General features: G+C 44.6%; 1 protein-coding gene across 2 annotated transcripts in view; it reads right to left on the reverse strand.

Moving 5' to 3' along the window:
• Positions 1-4,469: 4,469 nt before the first annotated feature.
• LOC149336094 (uncharacterized) overlaps positions 4,470-15,099 on the reverse strand; it is a 250,884-nt gene continuing 240,254 nt past the window's right edge. For both annotated transcript variants that reach the window (XM_089554654.1, XM_089554653.1), the window contains exons 15-19: positions 14,068-14,192; positions 11,416-11,684; positions 8,533-8,602; positions 7,555-8,284; positions 4,470-6,039 (exon numbers count right to left, since the gene is read on the reverse strand). In XM_089554654.1, the coding sequence (XP_089410780.1) occupies positions 5,536-6,039; positions 7,555-8,284; positions 8,533-8,602; positions 11,416-11,684; positions 14,068-14,192 (1,698 nt within the window). In that variant the 3' untranslated portion in view covers positions 4,470-5,535. The remainder of the gene's footprint in view (positions 6,040-7,554; positions 8,285-8,532; positions 8,603-11,415; positions 11,685-14,067; positions 14,193-15,099) is intronic.

The following is a 15,099-nucleotide window of genomic DNA, read 5'->3' on the forward strand; positions in this document are numbered from 1 at the left end:
GCGAAAGCAATACTGCTTGCACTTTTCTGCCATCGATGGAGGTTCATCCTTCGCTGCGGCGCAGGTGCGGCGCGCTACCACGTGACCGCGTGACGTCACGACAAGAGGAGAGCTAGGGGCCTAACTCGTCTCATCGATGGAGGCTCATCCTTCGCTCCGGCGCAGCTGCTAAGTGAGGGCGCTCGCATGACTGGGATAAAACGGGGCTGCGGCTGTGCTCCTCGCAGTGCTGTGCTATGTCGGAGGATGCGTACAAACGGTGTGCCGCGGCCAAGCGACGGCGCCGTGCCGAAGAAACAGACGAAGAAAGGGAACAACGGTTGGCGAAGCAATGTGCGTATGCTGCAGAATGGCGAGCACGCCGATGTCATCACCGATGTACAGACCAAAAGCCATTTCTTTACTGATCACCAAAGCGTGTTAATCGGAATAAATAAAGTACATTTATAGTAGACCCATGTTGTGTCCAGAGTGAATCCATACGGGTAACCATATTAGCACAACCTAGTCGTGACCAGAGTTGCACTACACGGGAAACCATGTCCAACTACCAGCAGAACCAAGCGCAGCCAGGTGTTATTGCTTTCGCAATCAGCCAGGCTTAACCAAGCTAACACTTCAGCCATTTTTTTCTCACCGCTGATGTTCTCACTTGTCCGCTCTTGAGTTTAGGAACACACCCGTCAAATTTTTCTTTACTGTTGTTGATCGGCATTCTCTTGTGCAAAGCGGCTAGGTCGGGTACGCTTTCTTGTCAATGATTTTTCAGCACATATAAACGTTCTTGTGCGGTTGTACTAGCTTATGTGCAATTGGGTACCATGCTCTCCAATCATGCACCAGCCTCTAAGTTAAAGATAAATTGAATAAACACTGCGACTTCTATAGAACAAAAGTTCGATTAGTGCCGCTATGTCATCATAGTCGTAATTATGAGCTCGGTAAAATTATTTTTAGTGGGCTTTTATTGAATTGTTTCAAAAGAATTGAAAGTTAAATCCCGAATATTCGTACGTACCTATAGCGTATAATGAAGAACCAGAGCAGCAAAGGAAAAAGGCAGCACTCGCAAAGAAAGACACGAAGCGATTTTTGGTAAAAGGAACACATCTTTAATAAAGACTTCTTGCTTTCTTCGCTCCTACCCTCCTCGACGACCTTATTTCAAAGTCTCTCCGGTCCCTCAGTTCAGGAACACGGGGGCACATCCACGCACAAAGGACGGAATAACCCCGCCGGTCATAGAAAAATGGAGGGATAGGGGACACCTTGATTTGTAAACATGCAGAAATCATGCGCACACAAAATACACGCATACACACCCAAGATCGCACATACCTGAAATGCTCAAATGGCCCTCACTGGACACTGCCTAGCTTAGAAATCAACGCAAATGTTATTGCAGAGCCACAACATGTAGTGCGCGATTTTTTAATGCAAGACCGGCTTGCAGAAAAATGTAATTTGCGTATAACTCTAAAACATCGTTGCGACCCTCGATGGTGCTCCAAGGGACCATGTTCTCTGCTATGAGTTTAATAAATATTGTTCGATAACACTACAGAGGCGACAGAGTTAGTTTTAAACCGAGATGACAGGACCTTCTGGCCCGCTCGGCAGCATTCATACAATTGTGTAATGACCTTCCGACCATGACGAGTCTTGATATTAAAGTGTGTTTGCAAGAACTATCCGTATTTCGATCGTGAACTGTAAACATAAAAAAGCCCTTACCAAAGCGGTATTCTTTCCTTCGCATTTTAGGAATACTAGCGTGTAGACAGCAGCTAGCACCACTTTAAAGGACTAGAAAGCAAATAACTTGTCTGAACAGCACCGAAGTCTTCTGAAACTAAAATAAAGGGCGAAGAGAATACATGTTTGCGCGTATTAAAAATGCAACCCTTCTTTCAACCCAGGTTTGTAATATACCGTTTAAATATTGTCAGCAAAAGGGGGTCTGATGAATATAGACACGTAAAAAATATGGACATAGAATTCTACTATTTAGATAAGTAATGCCTGATAAACATCGTGTAGGATGATGCTTTGAATAGCGAGTTTATAAATTGCCTGCTAACCGTCAAACCCTTCGCTTAAAAATGGTAGTAGGGCTCTGGGATAACTTGCGCCTAGAAACATGACACATGTTAATGATAATTATTCGCATAAATGCTAGAAACCTTTCCTTCTTAGCGGTGGTATGGAAGAGCGCGTTTTACAAACAGCCTCCAACGAGGACTCATGACTAAGAAGTTTTTAAAAACTAACCTTGATGTCTGATTCATTGCCAAAAGGGCTATCAGAAACAATTATGAGATAATGAGGATTCGGGAACAACTTGTCCTTAATAAAAACCTAGCTTTACTGCTGCTATATTCAATTTAGCTTAAAGCTAATGTGCCTTTTGTCATAGATGCTGGCCAGTGGTCATAGCGGCACAGAGGGTGCTAGGCAATCCGCTTTTGCGAAGGAAGGTGGCTACAGCCCTCTGGCGATTACAGTTGCATGTGTTCTCCTTTAATGTTTGCAGAAAATGCTTTACAAATTTTGCAAAGAAGTTTTCACGGCACCACTCTGCACTCACAGTCAGCACCTTATGCTCCGACAAAAAATATTTGGTTGTGGCTTGCCACGCATTTCATTATTTTTTTACTCACTCATTTCGAGATGGCGTAGCGGTAGCCTTCAAAGATCCCATCGGAAAATTAATTTTTACAGCACGGTGTTCGCAGATTTCTGCCGAAATAACTTTTACTGGCCTCGTAACTCAGCTATTTTTTTCGAGGATTGAAATTGGGAGCGTGTTTCTGAAGGTAAATCAACATTTACAGGCAAAGAGAATGATTAACTGATGTTGAATTTCCAGGCAAAATTTTTGGACCCCCGCAATTTTCTCGCTGATATGCCGGAATGCGAGTACCAATTATACCGCGAATTTAATAATCCAGATCATTTTAGAAACCATTTGCAAGTCTTATTTGTATGCAGTGGTCGACCGACGAACCAATGGGCCTCGTCGCATTGCGTTTCATGCACTGCGCTTGTAAGGCGGGCCCGATTTAAGGAGGAGTGTAAATAAAATGAACAAAAGATATGCAGCATCGATTTAGCAGTCCAAGAACAGAAAAATTAGAGGCTAGACAAGTAATACGGCGGGCACTTATGCAGCACAAAAGTGAATTATTGTTCCGCAGAGTAGGAAATTGAAAGAATCTGGCTCCTGAAGAAACTTACGATGAAATACTTGCTCTTTACGTGATGTAAAAATGAAGACGTCACTTCAGGATTGCCTAATGGAGAAACACCATCAATTGCACTGTTCACACAACTCAACCTCACTCCAGTGATAAATTAATATCAGCATTTATAACCATCATATATTTTGGCCATCTTCGCTTCCGACGGTAAATAGGAAACTATGGTAATGATATTTGTCTTCAGCGGGAACTCCGCACAGAAATTATAGTTACAACCTTGCTCTGGCCATACGCAGAGACGCCGGGTAAGCACCTGGTATAAGTCACGCAAATAATGTTTCTTAAGTACAAGTCTCATCAGAATTTTCGCCATTGTAGCCAGATAGTGTGTCAGACACGGGTGGCTGGTGTCCTTCTGAAACAAGAGGGTGCCGAAAAGCGAACAAATAAGGTTCAACAAGGGGAAGCTTTGGGCCAGTTGATCTGACATGTTGGAGAGGAAGAATAACCGCGAACTTGACAGGACTGAAGAACGAGCTCGTCCTGTCCTCTTCTCGTTCTTCAGTCCTGTCAAGTTCGCGGTTATTCCTTCTCTCCAGCGAACAAATACTTCCACCATTCGAAGAAACAATTTTTTACTATAAAATTTTGCCCTTCTGAGAACTGGTGCATAATATTAGTAAAGATTTGTGCCCCACCAAATGTAAAGTCCAAAATTCACCCCGCTAACGTAGTAATTCGAAGCGTAAAATAACGGTCACATGTGTGTTTGTGTAGTGCTGTGTCGCCGAACGCCATGTAAGAACCATTTTCTTCTTGAGGCGTTTTACCAGTTCCGTACAAGCATATTTTCAAATAATTACTTCCAGTACTTTCCGTCCGTAAGCAGGCATTATTGCCCTGCCAACAGAAAAACGTGCTAGTCTGCTTAGTCAATTATTCATCAACACGTGAATACAAATGACCTTAGGGAACCCCAGCACAAGATCAATAAAGAGGTGCCTGCAGAACCCCAAATATTTCCTAACAAATTCGAAATTTACTACGAAGCACGTTCAAAATCCACATGAAACAGTTTCATTCGGCCTTGAATTCTTGTGAGCATGTAGTGTGTTATACTTTCACCTACTTTCACCAGTTTATAACACAGGCATTCACGTAGGCTAATGTAGCAAAAGCGAATACTTAATGATCAGCCTTGTCACCATTACAAACCTACCCCCCCCCCCCCCCCCCCCCCCCCCGAGTACACAACAATAAAACCTGTTGGACCAACCAGTCCTTTGCTCGCCAATAAAATTTAATTTTAAACAGAACCCCATACTGCGTTGCTCGTACTCGGCCTAAAACTTTAGAGGCGATTCAGCTTATTCTCCACTAAGCTACTCCCCATACGCTAGTTTGACGTAAATGCACTTGTGTATTCCGCCAAGTGGCGTCTTTCGAATTATCATCCTTACACACACAAAGACAACGACACGTAGAAAAAATTCAGTAGAGTACGCCAAGAGAGGAGACCTTCACAAGAGAGGAAAACGTCTCCAATACTAAATTAGCTTAGATAATATGTACATGATCGTGTATATGTATCAATAAATTAGATGCAATCCGGAACATTCGCGTAAAGAGAGATATGCCTATATACAGGTATGTATATTCAAAAACAGAAAGGTAATTCTTGCCATGAGGCCACTCACAACAGCCCGTGGGATCACCACGCGTCCGAACAACCTTGGGAACAGGGTCAGAAAACAACTGAAATGAAATGACCTGCGGCAAGTGTTAGCAGGCTTTGCCACATAAGCCAAGTGAATGAAAACTCAAATTTCACATGAATGCTAACAAGACTAGCAAAGTCTTCAGCAAAGAGCAGCACTGCCCACAGTTTTAAACTTGATGCACCGCACTTCAGTCTCTCTTCTTTGGCCACGACGCGGAAAAACGCGGAGCGTTGCGTGTCGAACCAAAACAACAAACCATCCCCCACCATTCTTGTTTTTTACCTTCAACACGTTGAGATCACGGTTCTGAGGAGGGCCGCAGTTCGTCTCGCTCACAAGCGCGATGGACGAACATGCTATTCCAGGCCCCCCTGGAGAGGATTTCCCTTGTCCAACACTGAGTTGTGGAAAGGCGTGCCATCAAGAATCATGGTGACAGCATTTCGCAACAAACAAAGCTGAAGTCATGCCTCCACCTGGAGCTACGTACTGGATATAGCGCCAGGCACCTGTAACGGGACTGGTGAAGGCTACAAGGCACTCTGTCTTGAAGACAACGGACGTCCGGAAGGAGACCTGGATCGCAGTCAGCGTTTCTTGAGAGATCGCATTGATCACGACGCTACCATTGCGCTAGCTCCATTCGCCGTCAGGAAGGATGTCTCCTCCGTGGCTGTTTTCCGCATTGGCTCATGGTCTGAAACGACTATGTTGTGTGGTTCGGCTCCTGTCGCCACCGGAGTGTTCCAGCCCTCCGGTAGTTCTGGAATCTTCGGCGTGCTGGGAACTGGCGAGGGTCTCTGGAACGTGCTAAAGCACTCGACCTTCGGCTTTTCGATCGGCGATTGGACAATGCCGTTGATTCTTATGGGAGCCAGCTCACCGCCGGAGTAAGCGAAGAGAATGTGAGCTTTTTGGTTGCTAGCAAAGCTGAGAGCGGCAGAACTACGTGAGTCGTCGTCGATGTATTTCAGTGGGTCAGATGTGTTATGACTGTTGCTCTTTGCAATTTGCTGTTCCTGGCCCGCGTAGAGATCGGGAACAAGAGCGGAGACTTGGTCGTCAGAAGAATAGAACTCCTTGTGGTTCTCCTTAGCGTCTTCTTCTTCGAGGATTACCTGTGTATGAAAAATACGAACGTTACATTTGGAGTAAACTGTGAAAAGGAACGTTCAAAATTCTATTCTTCCAATTTACGCATTTGAATAACTGCGCAACTTCAAAGCTAGCAGATATATCAGGACCCTGTGTTTATTTTTGAAAATACAACAATCTTTTGAAGAAAAAAAGAAAGAAAGGAGAAAGAAAGGAGAAAGAAAGAAAGAAAGAAAGAAAGAAAGGAAGAAAGAAGAAAGAAAGAGATAAGAAAGAAAGAAAAAGAAAGAAAGAAGAAAGAAAGAGAAAGAAAGAAAAAAGAAAGAAAGAAGGAAAGAAAGAAAGACAGAAGGAAAGAGAAAGAAAGAAAGCAAGAAAGAAAGGAAGAAATAAAGAAAGAAGGAAAGAAAGAACGAAAGAAAGAAAGAGAGAAAGAAAGAAGGAAAGAAAGAAAGAACGAAAGAAAGAAGGAAAGAAAGAAAGAAAGAAAGAAAGAGAGAGAGAGAAAGAAAGAAGGAAAGAAAGAAAGAAAGAAAGAAAGGAGGAAAAAGAAAGAAAGAAAGAAAGAAAGAAAGAAAGAAAGAAAGAAAGAAAGAAAGAAAGAAAGAAAGAAAGAAAGAAAGAAAGAAAGAAAGAAAGAAAGAAAGAAAGAAAGAAAGAAAGAAAGAAAGAAAGAAAGAAAGAAAGAAAGAAAGAAAGCGTTTGGACAGCATGACGAATATTACGGTGCGGAAGAAGACGCAAAATAAATGCAATACAATGTTCTCGAAAGCGTTCGTGATTAATGCTAAATTACTAAATTGCAAGACGGTAAAATTTATAGCAGTATATCTTTGCCTACGTAACATAGACTTCTGGACAGTGAGCTTTGTATGGAGTAAAAACTTTCAAATTCTAGTTAAGTTCCATAAGCACTCCTAAGTGAAAAACCATGTTCAAAATCATGTTCAAAATGTTTTTGGCAAAATCACTGGGGTACACAGGGGGTGACATGTGATGTTCTTGATGTCAGATTGGTATGCTTCGTTTTGTTTTTCCTATTTATATGTGCTTGTGTTTTGGAATAAGTCTTCAGTTGTGAGTTAGCGCTCATCCTTGTATCGTCTTGCTTTGTCCTCGTTTTTTCTGCGCAAATTTTTTCAGTATGCTTGTTCAGACGTGAGGACGGCCACGTTTGCCCTCTAAAATACTAAATCACATTGCCAAAGCTTGATTCTATCTTTGTATGCCAATCACCCTTTTTCGAAAGTCATCTACACTAGTTCAATGATGCTGACAGGATGTAGGGAAAAGACGGAAACATTTGATCAAAGCGCCAAAGAAGATTTATGAAATATGTTTCTTTTACTGCGTTCGTTTTTTTCTGATATGTTATCTCTGTTCTCTGCTCATCAGATGCACTACAAACTGGCCCCATAAGAATTTGTAAGAATTATAAGAATTGAATGCATGCTTTAATTAGTAAAACAGTACGCCAGCGAAATTGGCACGTGATTGATGTTTAGTTTACATAAATTGATTCGTAGCTAAAGTAGTACCTTTGATGCCTTTTTCTTCCTGGCTTGTCCACCAGCATTGTTTTTCTTGTCGTCCTTCTGCAGATTGCAGTTCTTCAGCAGGCTGCCGACTCCAGAGAAGCGGGACAGTCTGGTGGGGCAGTCACCAACACCAGCCGGACCCCCGGTACCACCACCACCTCCTCCTCCCTTGCTCCAGATGTTGCTGTTGAAAACCACGGTGCTCGTGCTGTCAGTGCTGGTGGAGGTGACGCGCACCATGGAGGAGTGACTATTCTGCTTGGGGTTGGAGTTCGCGCACCAGGACCCCGTCGGCGGTCCGCTTCCACGGTGCTTCTTGAAGGTTCCCGTGGTGACGAGCTGTGCCCAGGCGGCCCGCGCTTCGGGATACTGCAAGACTCGCACCACGAAGATGAGGAAACCCTGCATCGAGTTGCACACGCAGAAGACGTACTGGAACACGGTCCTGGCCTCGCCCACGGCGAACACGCCGAAGATCCACGTGACGCCAAGCAGAGTCATTACGGTGAATGCGCCGCGAACTTGGGCCGCGGTGATCGGAGGGTGGTTGGCTATCCCGGAGCTGGACCCGGACGTGTGGCTGGCAGACTTGGTAGCCCCAGCCATGCGCGGCTTGAACAATACCCGCGTCACCATGATGAAGACAAGCAGGTTGATGAAAAGTATGAAGCAGGAGATGCCCAGGAACGCGATGTAGTAGATGAATGGGTTCCGGGAAGATATCACACAGCTGAAAAATAAAAAAAAAACATAGATTTACTTATCTACTATTACGCTTCCTTGTGACCAGACCGAAAAGAGTGAGAAATGAAGGTTCAACACAATCTGAAAGACAGCTACTTAAAGTTGCAGCGGCGATTAGTACACTAAGCACTCGTTTATCGAGTAATTTGAGGCCCATGGAATTTTTGTGCCAAGAATTTGTTTTTAATGCATACTTCAGTATGAAATAGATCAATATTATGAAGGTATACTTACTACTCATCGTTACCCCTATAAGGCTCAAGGTCTATAGCCAGGCAAGTTCCAACAACAGCAGCTGGAATCCCTGGAAGAAAAGACAGCAGTCGAATAAAGTGTGCAATAATTTTCAAGATAAACGCTTTCCTTGTCATAGCAGCAGTCACTTTCCTAACAGTCCTAACAGTGTTCAGTTAGGAAATTCTCATCGGTCTAAAGAGAAATTTTGAACTCATTATTATCAAGCGAGAACTGTGAAAGGAATGAGCCTGCCATGCACGCTTTTTCTTACTGTGACTGCAAATGCAGTAAGCGTCATCAGTTTCGTATGATATAGAATTAAGTAGCTGCGCTAGCTCACACTTAAAGAACGTTCTTCGGAAGTCGCAATTTAAGCGCCAGCAGGGACAGCCATGAAATATGTACTTAATGCAGGATTTGACTGCACACGTGTTCATCTGTGATTTTTAACTACAAAGTGGCGCCCTTATGCTCAACATTGCTTTCGTGTTGGCTGGCTTCCTCTTTGGCGACCAAGTAGGTTACGCGCGTTTGTTGCATCAGAATAGTTAGTATAGTCCAGATCAACTGCTTATGCGTTAGCATTACAACCTTCGTAACGCAAAAAGTGTCTGGCGTTGGTGGCGTGGTTAGCCACGGGAGAAAGCAGGCAAAGTGGAGAGAGAGAGAGAAAAGGAGAGGTTAATAGGCGTTGGAAAAATAGCTGGTGGTTTTGCATTGCTAAGTATGAAATATTGTAGAAAAAAACGGTGGGCAACCAAAATTTTAGGGGTAGGCAATACCCATTGTGGGTGTTGTGGTCGGTTCCGAAAGTGGGTCGGCTCAATTTTAAAATTTTTTGGGGCGACCACCCAAATTTTGTATGTTGGCCAAACAGATTTTGGAGGTAACCCAGATCTCTGCGAAACGTCGCTCAGCTCAATTTTGAAATTTAGGGGGTGACCATTATCATCTTGAGACTAGGTGAAGCCTGCTTTCCACACGAGAAAACCCAAATTCACCGTCAGGCAAATCCATCCAAGGTCACTCTAAAAGCAAATTTCGGGTGGTACACGCCATAAATATGGCGTCGGAAGCGTTGGAATTGAGTCATACTTCCTCTCAGGAAGCCGCCATACAATTTTAGCTGATTTCGGCTAAGGTCACTTCAAGGTCAAATCTCGGTCGGTCCGCGCCATATTTGAGCCTAGGTCATGTTGGGGACGTGCCCTACTACTTCTTAGGAACCCACCATTGAATCTGCGTCAGTTCGTCAAAGGTCATTTCAAGGTCAAATTTTGGGAGGTCCATACCCTATTTTGGCACGGACCACGTTGTGGACGTGCGATACTCCCTCTCCGGAAACCAACAATATATGTTTTGTAAAAACAGACGTGAAACGGTTTCGCAGTCGTCCTGAATGTTGGGGATGTGATTATGGCATATCCTGAGGTGGTGCATGCTCAAATATGGTGTGGACCACCCGAAATTTGACGAGATATTTATAGCCGCCGGAAAATGTGTGACGTGACCCGCCAGGAGGTTTCACTCATCCCACGGCTTTCACCGAGAATGCAGATAGAAGTGCGCGAGTCAATGGAAGGCGACGGAAAGTCCGGGGTGGAGAGAGTGATGAAAGGGTGCGGCGTGGCACACGGTGATAGCTGGAGTAGGCCCCGCGACACGGGAAGGGTACAGCGTGCCACAGAATGAGTGATGGACTAGATCACGTATGCTTTGCCGCAAGAATCGCACTGATCGTCTGTGACTTTTTCCGGTGATGCAGAGGAAGCTACGGAGGCGAAGCACGTGTTCTCTTCGTACGTCGCTGAATATATTCTCCCCTTGCAGACAATAATTTGCTCCTACACTACAACTTTCACGCTTAGACAGTCGATTTAACAACTGCTTTTTTTTAATGATTTTCGCAGGTAAGTCTTGTGGTAATAAGCTCTGGTAGAAGGCGCCAACTATACCACCGAAAGCGTGAAGTTCCCGCGGAGAGAGCAACGACCAAAGTGGCCAGGCGAACCTTCGTGAGGCTAGACTATCTGGCAAAATGACGCCGTTACGTACACTCAGGCCGGAATGAAACGCGAACACGCATATGTCATACATTTCTACTTTGCAGCGAAATATTCCTTTACAACCTATTTACGATTATGCCCTTCGGCAGACCCTTTATCCAGACACATGAATCAGGCTAGCTGCACACTATAGCTGAATGTAGGCAGGGTAAAAAAATTTGTTTTCTTGACATGCGCTGTTCGCGTTTCATTCCGGCCTGACTTTGCGGTCAGGCTCTGTAGCATTTCCTTTATTGTCAGAAAAAGCTGCCGCCGAGGACAGAAAGAAGAAATACTTGCCAGTGGGCCCTTTCGCAGCCAACATAATAGAAGCCCTTCTCACTTTGATGCAGATTACTTATTCAGGCACTGCTAAGAAATAAAATAAAAAAAGTTCGCCTTTCATTTTGAATAATAAAATTTAAAAGCCCTCGGGCTGTGCTTAGTACCGTGCTAAACTCAGGATGACAATCGCCATGCTTCGCGCTGTCTTTTGCTCATGGCCCAAAGACCTATAGCAAAGTCTAAGACGAGCTGGCTTTGCGGTAACCTGTGCTACCACAAAGATCGCAAAAGGGCGCCGCTCGTTAGGTGGGAAAGGCACGTATGACCTTGATTCATGACCGTCACGTGACCGGATGTAGGCAGGTTACGTGGATCCCGCAGGGGAGTGCCCATGTACAAGTTTTTCTTAGGATAAAACTTGAAAATATACTACGCCACTGCAGAGCCATGCAGGAACTGCACACACCTATTGGAAGCAGTCGTACTCTATTGGGATCATATAAAATGCGACAGAGGAATATCTGACGACCAACGCCGGCGGCGCTCTTACCCCAGGCGATGAGAAGGCGCTTGAGCATGAAGCACGTCTCGGAGGACGCGAACACGTGCACGAGCATCTGGTACATGTTCGCGGCCTCGACGCCCATCCAGGCGAGGCAGGCCAGCAGGAAGTAGTGGGTGGCCACGGCCGTCCCCAGGCAGAGGTCCAGCCTGGGGAAGCGCTCGTGCAGAGAGCCCACCAGGAAGGCCACGTTCAGCAGCAGCATGGCCGAGCAGAGGTTGAGCAGGATCTTGCCCGACCGATCCTTGTTCAGGGATCTGCCCGACGACACGAATGATGCAATAGAAGGATGAAGGAGCAGCTACACGCTGGACGGTGCGAAGGAAAATTTCGCTATTTGAGATTTGGTTGCTCGGGTGTGTGAAATGTTATGTTTCAGCATGTAATCGACACAAAATTCTTGTTTTGTACTACACCCGCCTTTCTTGATCTATTAAAGTCATTATCAGCTTGTATTATCGGACGGCTTTGGAGAAGAAGAGTTACGAGGAAGTGAGGTTGCGAAAATAAAAAAGAACGAGGCCTTAGAATTACAGCACCACTGCATAACGTGCATCATTTGCGCAAAAATATACAGGCCACCACTTTTGATTTTGAGTTATACGTGCAGTGCGGCGCTGTTCACGTAACAAGAGCTCGCTCGAAATTTCCCGAGGACGGACTCTGGGCAGCTTGAACATTTTTAAGGCAAGCTTCCCATTTATACATGTTTTTAGCGTGTACACGTAAATGGTTTGGTTTGGTTTGGTTTATTGGGGTTTAACGTCCCAAAGCAACTCAGGCTATGAGGGACGCCGTAGTGAAGGACTCCGGAAATTTCGACCACCTGGGGTTCTTTAACGTGCACTGACGTCGCACAGTACACGGGCCTCTGGAGTTTCGCCTTCATCGAAACTCAGCCGCCACGGCCGGGATCGAACCCGCGTATTTCAGGTCAGCACCCGAGCACCATAACCGCTTAGCCACCGCGGCGGGGTGTGTACACGTAAATGGTCAGAAAAACTAGGTCTCCTTATTTATCTCATATCTTAAAGACGCAGAAGATACGACTTGTTAGGTGTACATCATTTGCATTTGAGCAAACTGAATGGCATTACAAGAGAACTTTCCCTGCGTCCTGTGTTTCAATGGTGGTTGGTTTGCTCTTTAACCAAAGCCTCGACTCAGGAGACCAACAGATCATGCTACGAATTCTTCTGCACTTGTATTTTCGATCCGAATTTCCGGAAGCTATTTGCCGGAATGCATTCCTTCCTATACAACACGTCAGAAATATGTTATTACATTAGGGCACCTGTTTAAAATGAACTAAAGTTCAGAAAATTAAGCTTTATACGAAATGGCCACAACCTGACACTATAACTTCACATCTCATGTATCACATCTCACAGCACGCGCTGACGCTTTTAAGGCACCCATTACAACCTAGAGGTGCAAGCCTTTTTACAATACCTGTTGCATGAGCTGAAGACAAAGAGAAAGCTTGAGCATTGTTTTGAAACCGAGATATTTATGAACTAATTCGCCTTAATAATGGCCTCAAGCACAATTACGCCTGGCCTCGAATCACCTTCGAGGCCGTTAATAATGGCTCAATAAAAAACGAGTACAGGATAGCTGGAAGATATAGAAACCAAACTACTATATGAAAGAAACCTGTAGTCAATAGTATCCTTCGTATCGAATACTTCTAAGCACGTAGCGCAAGCAAAAAAAAAAGACACAGAAATAGACTGAACCGCTGGCAGCGCGCCAGTACTGATAAAGGTTAGCGCTGTGCTTGTAACCGTCTTGCCGAGCACGTTGTATGCTGTGCAGGTTTCGAAGATAAATGAAACATCTAGCAAAGCTACAAACCATCTTGTTCTTGTTTTTTTTTCTTCATCCTTCTTTCATAATTTCACGCGAACTTACTATTCACTGCATCCGCGTTTGCTGTCAAATGGATTTCTTTTTAATCCAGGAGTAGAGGTGCCTGGCCCTAAAAGATAGTTTCCCATTCCTGTGTTTTAGAACTTTGTTTCAATTGCACCAGAAGAAATCGACTTCTCACGTCTCTCATTACTTTAATCTTTCCTTTATTGGAAGGGAAACAAGGCAGACGGTATGGGGAGGAATCTAGAGTTTTACAGTAAAAATAATTTCCTGTTTTTCAGGCCGCCGTGGTGGCTCAGTGGTTACGGCGCTCGGCTGCTGACCCGAAAGACGCGGGTTCGGTCCCGGCCGCGGCGGTTAAATTTCGATGGAGACGGAATTCTAGAGGCCCGTGTACTGTGCGTTGTCAGCGCACGTTAAAGAACACCAGGAGGTCGAAATTTCCGGAGCCCTTCACTACGGCGTCCCTCATAGCCTGAGTCGCTTTGAGACGTTAAATCCCCATAAACCATTTCCTGATTTTATCAGTTTGATTAGGCTGAACAGCGCAAAGCCATCTGTTGACCAGCGAGCAGAATATTCATTTCAAGATTTTTTACCCAAGTAACGCTTAGTTTTCTCACGCGTTCTTCAGTTTTAGTGCTAGCACGAAAGGTTTAGTAAGGGATGATATTGCCTATACAGACAATGAAGGAACAGCTTTTCTTTACAGACTTCGAAGCAGAAAAAATGGGGCCAATCGCAATAGTCGGCGAATAGGCTCACCTGAAAAGGGCGTAGGTCAGAATGGTGAAGAAGAGTCCGACGATCGACATAATGCATCCGACGTAGGATATTAGAGAAAGGATCCGGTAGTGGTGACGGACTGTCGACATTCCGGGCATCGGATCCTAATGAATGAAAAAGATATGAATGGTCTTAAAACGTCAGTTTAGCATGAAGCCCTTAAACAAAATTCTCAGGTTTCAGACAGTGACGCCTAAATTTCGCACACTGCTTCGGCACCCTTGACTGTCATGCCTACGGTTCCCTAGATTCGGTACCTTAAGCTGTGTTAATTACCTTTGGCCGGCCAAGGAATACCGACTGGAAATTATACGTTAGTGTTCTAAACGTCAAGAAGAAATTTGGGTTTCTTTGTGCGTAAAAGCGACTATACACCCCGTCTAAGTGACCGCTTCTTTGCGTGCGTATTTGCAGGGCTGGCCACCAAAGCAACTGAGAAAAGTAAGATAAGAGAATTGTTTCAGGCTTGTTTTTTACCTTCTATGGCAAAACTGAAGAGTGCATTTTTAACAACAGACTAAAATATTTCATACGCCTGCGTGATAAATGCTGGTCTTAATACCTTACGGCACGCAAGCGCCGCAGGTAATGTGTATTTCATGTAAACTATTTCAATTATTGCATAATAATGACTTCATTCCATCGTTTAGGTGAATAATTTCTTGCGGTAGTATACCTATTAAGAAACTGAGTGGTGAATAGGTAAAAACAAAGGTGCTTCATGACAGCTACAAGTGAAGCTTCCTGCAAGCTGAACTTCAAGAGAATTGACACGGAAACCAGAAAGACACTAGGCAGTGCTAATGCAGTTTCGTTCTTCAGCTTGGCTACTGGCACTTAGGCTAATTTCGGGCTTTCAAGTAAAACATGTGCACGAATATGGGGACAGTAAAGACCAGGCGAAAAAAATGGCACACTGTGCTCGCTGCGTTCAAAAGTATATGCAGTAAAGCGCCCTTGAGGATACTCCAAAAAGAACTTTACCGTCGCAAGGACAGCTGCAAAGTTGTG

This window comes from Amblyomma mixtum, chromosome 7, assembly GCF_055824585.1.
Source record: "Amblyomma mixtum isolate Tamu chromosome 7, ASM5582458v1, whole genome shotgun sequence".
Lineage (NCBI taxonomy): Eukaryota > Metazoa > Arthropoda > Arachnida > Ixodida > Ixodidae > Amblyomma > Amblyomma mixtum.